The 14806-nt window shown below is 38.8% G+C and overlaps 1 protein-coding gene across 1 annotated transcript in view; it reads right to left on the bottom strand.

The window, feature by feature from the left end:
- Positions 1 to 577: 577 nt before the first annotated feature.
- The window catches only part of LOC126187470 (exosome RNA helicase MTR4), a 117023-nt gene continuing 102794 nt past the window's right edge, over positions 578 to 14806 (bottom strand). Inside the window, exons 14-16 of the mRNA XM_049928568.1 lie at positions 10223 to 10385; positions 6380 to 6542; positions 578 to 2106 (exon numbers count right to left, since the gene is read on the bottom strand). Of these exons, the coding sequence (XP_049784525.1) occupies positions 1949 to 2106; positions 6380 to 6542; positions 10223 to 10385 (484 nt within the window). The 3' untranslated portion in view covers positions 578 to 1948. The remainder of the gene's footprint in view (positions 2107 to 6379; positions 6543 to 10222; positions 10386 to 14806) is intronic.

Here is a 14806-nt window from a genome sequence, read left to right as displayed (position 1 = left end):
GCTGGTATGCCTACAATGCCGTACTACAAAGCTGTTTGAAGGAGACATACTATAGTGTTTTGAAGACATAGTTGATTCATAGTTTATACAGCTTTCTTGGGACACTTTCTGTAGCCACTAATAACAAATGTAACGTCAATAAATGTTGCATTGGGTTTCTATCGATATAAAAATAAAGGAAGGTTAAGGTTTAATGTGCAACTGCTGATGAGGTCATTTGTGACAGAGGGCAACATTGGATTGAAGAAAGAGGGGAAGGAAATGCACTTCATAGAAATGTTGTTCTTATTTGCCTTAATGATGTAAGGGAACTTTGGAAAACTTACTCAGGAAGGAGAGGTATGGGTTTGAATCATCCTTTTCCCAAATGTGGGTCTAGTGTGCTAACCACTGCCCCAGCTGCTTCTAACAGTTGAAAAAATACAATCTACAAACCAGAATACCTCCACTCTCCAACCAGATAGATGCTGAAGGAAATGTGAGATTTAAAAAAAAAAAAAAGCACAATGGTAATTATCTGTAAAATCTTTTATTTTCTCATTCATTGAATGAAATTTTGTGTTTGTTGAAAAGCAACAAACTAAATTGAAATTGTCATTGTGTTAATTGTATATAATCCAAAAACAAATCAAATATTTAAAAAAGTTTATCATATACATTTAAGTCAAAATAATGATGGGATTGCTCAATTTAAAGACAGATCATTGTATGTCATTAACATTTTCCATTATCAAATAAAATCTGCCATTTAAGTCTAAATATAAAAACCGAACAAAATATTAAATTTACTGTACATGACTGTGGAGAAAAGACAAGCCAACAGGAAGACAGATAAAAAAATATTCTTCAGTTTCCAGATATATATATATTTAATTGCACTTGTATAATGGATAATTGGAGAAGTGAGGCGACAATTTTTTTGTAAAACAGGATACTATATATGGCGTAACCCACTCCACGGGAGGTAGTTCTGATCATTACCAGCAGTACCTATGCCACATCATATGAAAACTGAAAACATTATAAATAAAAGGGAGAACATGGACAGAGACTCCAGAGAACACTATCAATCATAACAAGATATGAGAGTGTAGGAGAGCAAGATAATGATGAACAGAGAAGAAACCTGTTTAAGAAACTACATAATTGTATAGAATTAGGCAACAAAGAAGGAAAAAACAGATCTTAAGATGTCATCCATAACATATGTTACTGATGTAACGTAGTTACCTATCACTGATTTCTATATATATCATGCAATGGTAATTCTTTACTTCTGCATTATGACAGAATTTTTTTTTTTTCTTTTTGCATCTGACTTTTAATATTCTTTGCTCTGCATTCGATAACCCTCCCACTTTTTGCTAGGTTTGGGTTACCACAACTATCTCTAAGCATTTTTATACTACAAATACTTGTTCTTTGACAAAACATAACCAGTCAGTTTTTAATATTATTATCAACATCTCACAGTCTTGTCACAAATAGCTGACAAAGTTCTGCTCTGAATTATTTGTTATGTTGCCAATAAATAACTTTGTTCTGATCTCTTTCAATTGTGTGCTGAAAAAAATTTATTTCCACAGGCTAGAGGTGTGTTTTCCTGTTAGCTTAGTTCATTCCATTTCTCAGCCAGCACAGCCTCCTGGTCTAATCACTTTTGTCAGTTACAGAAAAGAGAATATTTCTGCTGTAAAGTCACTAAATTTTTTTACACAAAATCACCCAGCTCCAGGAAACATTACTTTCGCTCTTACAAAAGCTAAAATATATAATAAAATGCAAATCACAACATGTCTCCCATAATATTTTCAGCAAATAAGTCACAGTCTCTTCAAATATATTTGCATGTATTTCACACATGTTAATTTTCGTATCAACAAAATATACAAAAATATGTTCTTGTCACTGTACACTTCTAAAATATTCACATAGAAGTCATTCCTGGTTACAGATATAAGCTAGCAGCAAATACTATATCTCTTTTCATTAACTTGATACCCTCACTAAACTTGTTTTCTAAATCAGTATTACCGATATTCTTTGCCGCTTGACACAGCTGCCGAAGAATTTCCTCAAGGCGCCTCATGCATCTGATTATACTTCCTGTAGACATTATAAACATATCACTATTATAGCTGTAAGCAATCACACTATCATACTAAAATCTAATTTCAGTCTCAATAATGATGCCAATTCATAAAATCTGTTGAATATATGATACAATTTCAAAGAGATGTAGGGATTTCTAACTTGCTTTAAATGTTCATAAATGTAAAACTGTGCGCTTCACAAAAAAAGATTGGTACCGTGGGACTACAGTATCAAAGAGTCACAGCTGGAATCGGTAAACTTATACTAATACACGGGTGTAACAGTTTGTAGGGGGCATGAAATGGAGTGATCACAAAGGCACAGTCGTGGGTAAAGCAGGTCATATAGGTCGTGCAGGATACAGTGGCCAATCCACAGTGACCAGTTTTCATCCGAACCTCGGGCCGAGCTCATTCTTCTGTTCGTAAGAGGAGGCTGACAAGTGTTTTCCATCTTTTGGCTGGATGGCAATAAGAGAATCAACGTGCTTGCCCTGCAATCTTTCACAAATGATTTTACAGAAACTACTCGGTAAAAAAAAAATTTCATTTTTGTTTCACTTGTAGCTTGAATGTCAGGTTTACAATGATGTGCCCATCATTCTATTAATGGTCATAGTTATTGTGATACTTATATGGCAGTAAGAAACTATGCAAAATTCGAAAAAGTTTGCAGTGAAAAATAGTGGTCACTATGATTCTCTGCATTTGGGGCATTTCACATAATATGTTGGTGTGTATGAAACTGAGTTAACATACTGAATTTTTCTTTAGATTTGGGTGAAGGTTTCACCGCTCTCGAGAAAATTTATCTATGTAGTGCACTCATTTGTGATTGCTCCGTTCCAGCAATAAAGCCAGAGTGAAATAACCATACCATTCCTCATATTACATGAACAGTTTGAGGTACTGAAATGAGATTTTGGCAAATAATCGCACACAAAGAGGAGAGCATTTTGCTGTATGATTATTATGCAAAACTGCATTATCTACCTCATTATTCCACTAACTTCAGATTTCTCCGATGAAAGAATTAATTTTTAAGGCCTGAAAATAGCTGGTGAAACAAGAAATGCTATGGGTCTTGGAGCAACATAAGTGATGTCATTAAATGCTTATTTTGTACCGAGGATGTGCTTTTTCATAAGATGCTGACCTTACTTTTCCTTATTTCCTCACTTAATAAACCATTTTTTCAGAATTCTCTCACAATTGCGTCTCCACAAAATGATAGTAAGGTGAGACCGTGTAAACTCTGCAGCATTTTGGCAAAAGAAGCAAATTTTAACATGGCAACAAGAGGAATGTGTAGGTTCTACTCAAAATTCCCCACTTGTGACACTTCTCTGAAAGTTAAAAATGATAAACAAACCAGGCAAAAATAAAGTGCTGTATTTTCAGTGGTATTCTTTTTCGATACTAACTGAAGAGGAGGTAACAGATCTTTCTGAATGGTCACCATGCAAGTGTGGGTGTGAAGTGGCCCCACTCAATATTTACAAAAAATGTAATTGTAGGCTTTGGTTTAGAATGGCACTGCCCAAGAGCACCACTGCATTATGGGGCACTATTAAAACAGCTTTGATTATGTAATTGTACAACCGAGACTTCAAACCCAGATTTTAAACTGTATATTACTAGGGGCAGATAGGAACAGCAGATTAAAAGTGAAGAAACTGTAGAAAGGTGGGGAAATTAAGGGGGTGGGGCCTGGATAAATTGGAAAAAACCAGTGGTGGTTGTGAGTTTCAAAGGGAGCATTAGGCAACGACCTACCGGAAAAGGAAATGGAATACAACAGAAGACAAAAGGAAATTTTAGAGAGATGAAACAATGAAGCCAGCAGACGATCAAATAGGAAAAGGAAGAAGGCCCAGTAAAAATCATTGAGTGCACACAAAATTTTGAATTTAATGATGAAAGAAGAAAATATAAAACTGCAGCGAATCATGTAAGCAAAAGGACATACATTCATCTAAAAATGAGAGTGGCAGGAAGAGAAAAATGAGAAATCAGGAATGGTTGTAAGAGAAATGCAAAGCTGTAGAAGCATGTATAACTAGGTGTTGCCTATATCAAGATTAAAGAAACCTTCGGAGACAGAAAAAGCAGCAGTATGAATATCAAGAGCTTACTTGGTAAACCAAGGCTATGCAAATAAAGGAAGCCTGAAGATGGAACAGATATATAGAAGAGCTGTACAGAGGAGAGAAACTTTAAACAATTTTATGGAAAGAGAACGAGAAGTAAATGAAAATGAGATAGGAGATGTGATACAGGAAGAAGAATTTGACACAACACTGTATGTTGCCAGGGGCAGATGTAGACTGTCCATTATTTACAAGGTGTACAACTTTAATTCCGCCATTTTTTCCCCAACATTTGAGGCCTTAATGAAACAAATTGGTTACATATGCATCATTCAAAGTATTTTACATCGCTGGCCACTACTATCTCCCATCTTTTGGGCATTGTATGAATCCCACGTCGAAAAAATCATCTTTTGAAGCGATCCACGAATTGAACCAAACTGTGACTTCTTCATGAGAGCGGAAGTGTTGGTCAGCCAGGCCATGCACCATTGATCTAAAGAGGTGATACTCAGAGGGAGCAATGTCTGGAGAATATGGCGGATGGTGTAGGACTTCCCATTTTAACGTTTTGACCTCTTTTGCAATGTGGGGTCAAGTGTCGTCGTGCACCAAAATCACTTTATCGTGCCTCTTGCTGCATTGCGGCCGTTTGTCTTTTAATGCTCGGCTCAAATGCATTAATTGTGTTTGATAATGAGCACCTTTGATTGTTTCACTTGGTTTTAACACCTCATAGCACACGATGCCGAGCTGGTCCCACCAAATGCAGAGCATGATCTTGGAGCCGTGAATATTCAGTTTGGCCGTTGACGTGGAAGCGTGGCCAGGATATGATTTTTTGCATTTAGGGTTATCATAATGAACCCATTTTTCGTCCCCTGTCACAATGCAACATAGAAATCCCTTCCGTTTTTGCCTCTGAAGCAACTGTTGACAAACACAGAAATGCCTTTCAACATCTCTTGGTTTCAGTTCACGCGGGACCCAAGTTCCTTCTTTCTGAATAATGCCCATAGCCTTGAGACATTCTGAAATGGCTTGCTGTGTCACTCCCACTAATTGTGCCAATTCTTCTTGAGTTTGATGCGAGTCTTTATTCAGCAATGTGTCAATCTTCCACCACTATGCCAGTGTGCAATGTTAAAATCACCATTCTTCAAGTGTTGAAACCACTCATGACACGTTCTTTCACTACCATATGTACTTGAGAGCATTCGATGAGACTCAGCCACTGTTTTCTTCATATTGAAACAAAACAGTAACACCTCCCACAAATGACAAGAATTAGGCTCATAAACTGACATTTTCTATCAAGAACAACTTTATGATGCAGACACAAATCAACTAATGTTTGAATGAGGTTATGTTGACAGAGGTCCAAGCTAACTGCCTGATGTCTATATGATCCGTTTTTTTTACCGTTGTCGCCATCTATTGGCAAACGGTGGAAGCAAAGTTGTACACCTGTTATTGGATATGAACTGCAGAGTAAAAGTGAAGAAACTGCAGAAACCTGGGAAATTAAATAAAGCTCCTGGAGTAGATGACATTCCCCCATAATTCTTGGGATCCTTGGGAGAACCACATAAAAGACAACTATTTTAGCTAGTATTCAAAATTTATGAGGCAGGTGAAATGCCCTCAGACCTCACCAAGAATATAACAATCCCAGTTCTTAACCAAAAGTCATGGCTGCAAAGTACTGACACAAAGAATGGAAAGACCAACAGAAGCCAACCTAGTGGAATATCCGTTTGGGTTTCAGAGAACTGTAGGAACATGTAATACAATATGTCCCTACAACTCATCTTAAAAGATAGACTGAAGGAAGGTAAACCGAAGCATTCGTAAATTTCGAGAAAGCCAAAACACACTCCTCGAAATTCTAAAGATAGGTACTTTTATTAGTTGGGTCTAACATTCCTTCCTGCTGCCACTAGCAGTAATTAATCACATTGAGTTTAATTCTCATATGAAGTTAATAGTAAACTTTAAGTTGTCCCAAAATGTCAGGCTTGGTTTTAAAGCTGAGACCCATGGACACCAGTGAAGTAGCACAGCATGCACTGAATTTTGCTAATCTATTGTAACGCAACAGAAGTGACACATCTTTGAATATATTGTTTATGTTAGATTCAAAGGTACGTTACCTGACCTTCCAATGTACAACTACAATTAAGTTTTTCAACTTACCTTCAAATATGTCTGTCATTTTACAGAGCTGCAAAAATGTAGCTCCCTTGCACCATGCATACAGAACATCCATAAGGAACGGTTTAAATTGATCTACATAATTATCTTCATTTACATCTAATTTTGCTTCTGCGCTGACTCTTGCTATCCTCCGTGCCAGATCCTATGGGGAAAAAAAAGAAAGGAGAGAGAAAGAAGCCGGTTGCACAAAACATTAGTTTTGTAAACAGATACTAATGGCAACATTAAACCACTTTACAGAAATTAAAAAGGCCATTTCACAAAGCACATGCATTTCCTCATATCACGTCTTGCATGTGTTGGAGCTATGTATGTCCTAAGGTAGGTATTACAACAAAGTTACTTACATGGATAAAGGAATGTGGCCAGATGACATCAGAAGTGGTTTCATGGGCCTCAACAAACACTTTACAGAAGTTCAAACAATGGAAAACACAGGATGGAGTAAGGACATATTTGCCATTTATTGGAGTCCAGACTGGCATAACAAAGAGACTGCTAAACAAATAAGCTTCCGGCCAAAAGGTATTCTTCTGGGTTAGACAAACAACATACACACACATTCAATGCAAAAACAAATCATGCATGCTCATACCCACACCCATGCGCGCGCGCGCGCACACACACACACACACACACACACACACACACACACTACCAAAGTCTCTGGCTGCCTATGCCAGGCTGCAAGCAACAGTGTACGATGGGAGAAGCAATCTGGTTGGTGGGGGTAAGGGGGGGGGGGGGGGGGGCTGGGGCATACCATGCAATTTGAAAGCCTTGCCTCTCCTTAAAACTCTCTGTGATAGATGTGCTCAAATCTTGGATTGGGAAAGACAACTGATTTCAAAGCTCAGTCATTACTAAAGTGACAGTTCCCATACATCCAATGCTTCTGACTCTAAAAAAGAGCTGGATAGACTAACATGGAGACATTTTAATGCCTATTACCGTCAGTCAAACCGAGCAAGGCGGCACAGTGTTTAGCACACTGGACTCACATTCAGGATGACGATGGTTCAAATACCCGTCCAAGACCTTAAGATTTAGGCTTTCCATAATTTCCTTAAGGGCACTTTCACTTGACAACACACATCTCTCGCATGCCTTTGGTAGTAGGAACTGATGAATTCCCAAGGTATCAGTGCCATCCTTTACAGCAGATACTGCTACGCCAGTGACTGCCATGTCACATTTGCTTTCAAGACCTGATCCACATCTCATCTAAGTTATTCCTGAATAGAGCAGGAGGCCCTCACTATCATTTGTGCAGTTCAGAAATTTAAGTTATTGTTTTATGGACACAAGTGTAATGTTTTTGCTGCTCATCATCCATTGCCCACTACCTTTGGCCCTATGCATCACTTTCCACATTTGACTACCCAATTACTTCCAGGGCTGGGCACTGTACTTGTACAACTTCCATTATTCTATCCACTATCGAGCAGCAAGATTACACACAAATTTGTTTGTGCCCCGATTCCCTATGGGAACTGACCCAGACTTAAGCCATAATGTACTGGTGTGTTTCCAGCTTGATTCAGATCTGAATTCAACCAATTCAACCTTTCCTTGGTCACCACAGACAACAACCCGACATTAAGCCACCTCGCTCACTTTGTACAACAAAAGTTGTTGCACATACCTCCTGGATCCAAATTTCATCCCTAGTAGCCATGATGGCATCAATAACACTTAAACCAAGGGGTTCTGTTGGGGGTCTCAGATGAAGACCACTGCTGCATCCTGATTCCTCCCTTCCTTCAGCCACAAGTGCTTTGCTTCCTACACAACATCCACTGAGGCATGTCCCTAATGAAAACTGTGACCCAACAAAACATATTTTGGACAAATTTTGACTCAGAGATTGCCGACCTGGTTCATGAATGTTCCACTTCTCAGGCTCAAAATGCTGCATCTTCCCAATGATGCTCTCCCTTCCCAGACACTACGAACCTGTGGGAGCATCTTCACTTAAATTTTGCCATTTTTGGGCTCCATGTGACTTATTGTGATCAATAGCATATCTCACTTCCCTTTAGTGTTTCACATGTCTCAGGTCACTACTGCTGCAATTATTGCAGCATTGGAAAAATCTTTGCTCTTGAAAGCACACAACCCACCTTGGTTTCTAATTAAGGGACAGCATTTACCTCCCATGACCAAGAATTGTTTTAGCATCCATAATGAGATTCAACCTTAGCACTGTGCCTTTTTGCTATGTCTCACACAGCCATATGGACACTTTATCACACCTTCCAAAACCCAGCTCTGCGAGGTAATGTCTAACACTGCTGCTAATGCCGTCTGTAGTTTTCTAACACTTAGAGGACCATTTTGATCAAGAGACACAGCTCGGTGGAGTGGCTCCACGACAGACCTTGTCACACCCTCTTGGATATATTGCGCCTACTGTCAGCAAATGTCATTGCCAAGGCCTCTCCCTTATGTGTGGACCCATTTCTCCAGGCTTCACTCACCAGAACACACAGCACTATCTCTGTCTGCCACAGGTCTAAGAAGTATACTTGATTGTCACTGCTTGGCAGATACAGTGACACCACCAATTGCCGCTATGCAAACTGAACTAGTCACTCAACGTTATTACAGGCCAATAGTGACATTACCCTCCTCTGTCACTTTTATTTCGAGTTTCCAATACAACATACTCCAATCCCATATCTATATCCAACACAAGATACTCCAATCCCATATCTATATCCAACACTAGATACTCTAATCCCATATCTATCACCACAGTGTAGGTTTTTATGTCATTATTTTATGTCCTTTCTAATCACTTTACTGAAAAAGGTGTTTTCCAACAACAACACAAACCAACCATAGACATGTGAAATTTTACATTCAAGTTCCATTCACTACAAATTTAATCTACTCCACTTGTTATAAATTAGTTATCGCAGTCGATTGCTACAGCAGTATCTCAATATTGTACCACCAGATGTTTATAGCAACTAGCTATGCAGGAATCGATTCATTTGAAGTATAAATTATTTTGCTTGTTTTGAGATTTGTCTCCAAAGAAATTATCGATCGGATCTTATCAGAACCATCCACACTCACTGGAAAATTAATTACTGAAATAAAAGTGTATGATAGAATGTATTCCTAGAGCATTTTTCCTCTCACAAGCCTTCAGAAAATTTACAATGAAATAATTAGAAATCATTAACAGCTGCTTTCTGCCTAACAGCTTGCGTAGCAAAGAATCGTGGTGTCTAACAAACTGCTCAAAAGTTTCATAGTGGGGATCTGTACATATTGAAAATTAAAATTTACTTATTATGAATCTCTCTCTCTCTCTCTCTCTCTCTCTCTCTCTCTCTCTCTCTCTCTCTCTCTCTCTCGCCCCTTTCTCCCCCCCCCCCCCCCCCCCCTCCATTTGTAGCACTGCAATATTTGAAACCAATCAGTGGTGCCACATTTCACTACTGAAACACACTTTTCTGTATCACAATTCGTGGGTTTTCTACTGGAGGTTTATTTAGCACATCAACTCACTGGGTGCAAATGAAACAGTTATCACGGAGAGGTTCATCTGGACAGCATAGTAGTTTATCCAACTCTGATACAGAGGAGTTGGTATGCACTTATCTTTCTCTGGCCCAAGAACTGACTCACTCGGCTTAATACAGAATCCAAAGCCTACAAAAGCTTGAGATTTTTCACAAAGACACAGTATTTACAAAGGTGAAAAGGCAATCATTACAACACAACAACAAGGAGTAAATCTTTAAGTCATCTAACCACATAATTTACTGAGAAGTATACAGCAAAATGTTATAGGAATTATATTGATACCTGCATTTGTCTCAAGGGACCAGCTAACTCTTCTGACCTCTTTGGCATTTCCGAACTCTTCTCATCACACACAAAACAACTCAAAAGTGCAACAGACTGCGGTACTGAAAGGTCATTGAACATGCCATTGAATATCATTTCTGTCATAAGCAGTTCATCCCCACTGAAAATGTAAAATAGATGGTTTAGAATGCCAATGAAGTAGCAAGAACCAAATGATATCATGTAAAGACTGAATTTCTAACTAAATAAAAAGAGTTAACAGCAAAAGATGAAAATGTAACTGTCTTATCATAAGTTTTGACAAAGGATGTATTGACTCTCACTGCAAATAGTAAATTCCAGAGAAGATTTCTTAGCCACTGCTAGACATGTTTCAGTTGTTCATTACAACTTTTTCGAAAATCCTATAATAGTGATACTACGAGGGGTATTCAATAAGTAATGCAAGGCTTTTTTACTCAGCAAATTTTCACTCAGCAAATTTTCACTGAAAAATGCAGAATTTGTTGTGGGACATAGTGAAGTTCCGATAGATGGTGGTGCTATATGTTCCCTTAAAATGGCATCTGTAATGGAGGTGCATTCCAAGCAGAGGGCTGTAATTGAGTTTCTTTAGGCAGAAAACCAGAGCATCACAGATATTCATAGGCACTTGCAGAATATCTATGGAGACCTGCCAGTGAACAAAAGCATGGAAAGTCTTTGGGGACGAGGTGTCTGTTTTCAACGCAACATCGCACAAACCTGTCCAATCTCCTGCCTGCAGGCCGGCCACATACAGTTGTAACTCCTGCAATGCTGGAATATGTGGCCACACTCATTCAAAGTGATAGACAGATCGCAATCAAACACCTCAGTGCACAGCTGGGCGTTCCTGTTAGCACTGCAGACACACTCGTCCACCAGTTGGAGTACTCAAAGTGTGTGCCCAATGAGTTCCTCGTCGCCTAACAGAAGACCATAATGAACAACAGAGGACCATCTATGCGGAATTGCTTGCACATTACAGGGCTGATCATGATAATCTTTTGACAAACATCATCACAGGTGATGAAACATGTGTTCATCACTTTGAACTGGTAACAAAACGGCAATCCATGGAGTGCCACCACAGAACATTTCCTACAAAGAAAAAGTTCAAGTCTGCACCCTCAGCCAGTAAAGTCATGCCAATGGTCTTCTGGGACTCTTAAAGAGTTTGATGTCCTCCATCTTGGTTTAACAAATATCTCTGAAGTGTACTGTGATATCCTCAGGAAATTGAAGAAATGACTTCACACCTTAGAGCAGCTCACAAAACGTCACTGGACTGCTCTTCTTTATCCTCCCCACAGCCCAATCTTGTGCCTTCTGACTTAAGTCTGTTTGGCCCAATGAAGGATGCACTCCACTGGAAGCAGAACATGGATGACAGTGAGGTTATTGATGCAGCAAAACACTGGCTGCGACCAGGGAGTGGTACTATGTAAGGCAGCACAAGCCCATCACACTGAAGGGAGACCGTGTTGAGAAACAGGGCTGTGTAGCCAAAAAAGTGGGGAATAATATGGTGCATTGAAATCCATAATAAAACCAACAGCCTTTCAGAAAAAAAGTGTTGCATTACTTACTGAAAACCCCTTTTACAACACTAGTCAAGGAAGTCCATAGCCAAGAGCTCAAAAATGCTTTAGAAGCTCAAAATTTCCAAAAGCTTCATTACTGCATTATCCTGTGATCCATAAGACTGAAATTGTTGAGGATCCCTACAGGAAGAGAGTTAAGGATTAAAGTCACACTGATAAAAAGGACGTAAGTTTGAATAGGAGATATTTAATGTGTTTTCAAAGGAGCCGGTCCAGCATTTGCTTTAAATCATTTATGGAGACCACAGAAAAGCTAAACCTGAATAACCAGATGGGGATTTAAATCCTCCAGTTTCAAAATTTGAATTCTGTGTCTCACCACTGTGTCACATGGCTCAGTAGAGGAATACCGCAGACTAGGTTCATCGAGAGCAATACATACTTCACAAGTCATTAAAATCAAGGCTGCTGACCTACATATAAATGTGGTAAGGCGATGATCAGTGATATCCCATGCACCGAAAGTATCTCTATGTAGCCCATGTTAATGGGTAATGTGAGACTGTTGTCATAAGTGAACTGAAGTGCCACAGTTTATAAACTTAGTGATAAAATGGGTACGGGTGAATCGTTTTCAGCAATGAAAGGCTCTGTAGTCCCAGATAACTTTTAACCTCATAATGACATGTCATATATTTCAAGTTTGAGACAGTATGTCCATACAGGTTTTAAGCTAATCATGATTTGGTAAGATTACTGGAAGGACTGGACAAAAATGTTGACAGCATTTCATTCTGTAGTAACAGCTTTAGCATGAAGTTCATCTACTCTACATTAAACGTTCAACAAATGTATTGAACAGCATATTCACTAGCAATTGTCCTTCTGGTGCATTTGGATTTAAACTGACTTTACAAAAAATAGTGGTCTATGCTTTAAGAAATTATTTGCAAGATGAGGTATTGTCTGTCTTACACACAATCTTTTGAAGAGAGAACTGGAACTCCCTACTTCACTCTTAAATGATCCAAATAATAAGTTATTAAAAAGACTTGACTAGGTGTGCAAATGATAGTGATTTGCATCAAAAGAAAATTAATTTCAGAAAACTGTAAAATTACAAAGACACAATGGTTGAGCAATACTTGCCTTCAATAGGCGATATTCCAAGTATTGTTGACAGATACATTTACAAGTAGGAAAAAAGGTAAAAAATAGGTTTATTTTATCTTTATCTTTCCCTCTCTCTTTTTGGTTTCTGCATTTTCCACTTTCCTCCTAGTTCTTTACTGCACCTTCATTCCATCTCTTCTTTCTCCTTATTTTAATCAATCCTTACTTCTCTCACCCCATCTTCTCTCACCCCCATCTCACACCATCACCTCTGGACTAATGCTGGAAAAATGCTTACATATGTACTATGTCTGACCTATTTTCTCCAACACCTCCCTCTTCAGCTTCATCTTCCCTTGCCCTCACAGCATATGGGGTCTCTCTCAAACCTGTGGCTGGACTAAATTGCTCCTCCTTTTCAACTTTCCTCAACTTATCAGTCTTCTTTCTCCTAAGTTTTATCTGCAGTACATGGAATTTCGTTTAATAATGGAATGTACTAATTAATCATTTTGTCTCCTAGTAATAGGCAGTAATTTCAAAGAGAGATGCAGAATTTTAGTGTATCACACATCCACGTAAATGCCATTACTAGAATGTTACAATACATATCAAAATACTCCCTTTATCAGAAAAGTTCCAGGACAGTTTTCTTATTTCTGGGTAAGCCATACTAAATAAGAAAAAAAGTTCTTTTATGTTACCTGGTATGTGTGCATCCTTGAAATGCCGTTGGCCATGTTTTTGCGCAAACTCACTTGGTGGGATAGCAGTGCTTAAAAACACACTGTTTGGGTTCTTGCCGCATTAGTTATGGTGACACAACGGATGCTGACTGCAAGCAAAGAGCAAATATTAACTTCTGTGTAAAGCTCGGGAAAACCCCTAGTGAAACATGGATAATGGTTAAGCAAGTATCTGGAGGTGAAGCGCTTTCAGGAAGTCGTGATTTCGAGTGGCACAAAAGTTTTCCTGAAGGCAGAGATTCAGTGTAAGACAATCCCAGACCTGGTCGCCCATCTACAGCACATACCGGTGCAAATTTAGAGCTTATAAGGCAGTTACTGCGAGAAGACAGTCATGTAACTGTATGTGAACTATCAGAAGAACTAAATTTTAATCGAGATGTGTCTAATAAGATTTTACGCGAAGATTTAGAGAAATGGAAACTTAACGGAAAACTTGTCCCTCACATACTAACAGATGAACAGAACGAGGAAAGACAAAGAATTTCTGCTGAGCTACTGGATAGAGCCAGACTGATCTGGCATTTCTGTCAAAGGTTATAGCTGGTGTGAAAGTTTGTGCTACCAGTATGACCCTCACACAAAGTGTCAAAATGGTGAATGGTGGAGTCCTGGATCACCAGTCTCAAGAAGGGTCAAATGACACCTTTCGAGACCAAGCTCATTTTGATTGGCTCACCATGAGTATGTTCCTCCAAGTCAAACAGTGAACCAAACTACTTACATCTAAGTCTTGAAATGTTTGCAATACACTATTTGACATCGCCACTCTGATTTGTGGCGCTCTCACGGCTAGTTCTTACTGCATGGCAATGCTAGACTCCATACTGCTTTAACTGTTACTGAGTATCTGGTCAGATATTCTGTCTGTTATTACCATCCTACATCCGCCATATTCGCCCGACCTCTCACCCTGTGATTTTTTCTTGTTTCCGTGAGTGAAAAGGCGACAGAGAGAAAAGCTTTAAATATTTAGCAGACATCCAACGGGCATGATAAATGAGCTTCCCTGCATCACAGTTGAAAATTTCCCTGTTTGCTTCCAAGACCTCCAGAAATACTGGCAACTGTGTGTAGATAGCCAAGAGGATTACTTTGATAGGAACTAGGATTATTACATGTTAAATGCAATCTTCTATTTTTTTTTTTAATCCTTT

This window comes from Schistocerca cancellata, chromosome 5 (assembly GCF_023864275.1).
Source record: "Schistocerca cancellata isolate TAMUIC-IGC-003103 chromosome 5, iqSchCanc2.1, whole genome shotgun sequence".
NCBI lineage: Eukaryota > Metazoa > Arthropoda > Insecta > Orthoptera > Acrididae > Schistocerca > Schistocerca cancellata.
Note: the sequence above shows the minus strand (reverse complement) of the source record. Positions and strands in the feature narration are given on the sequence as shown.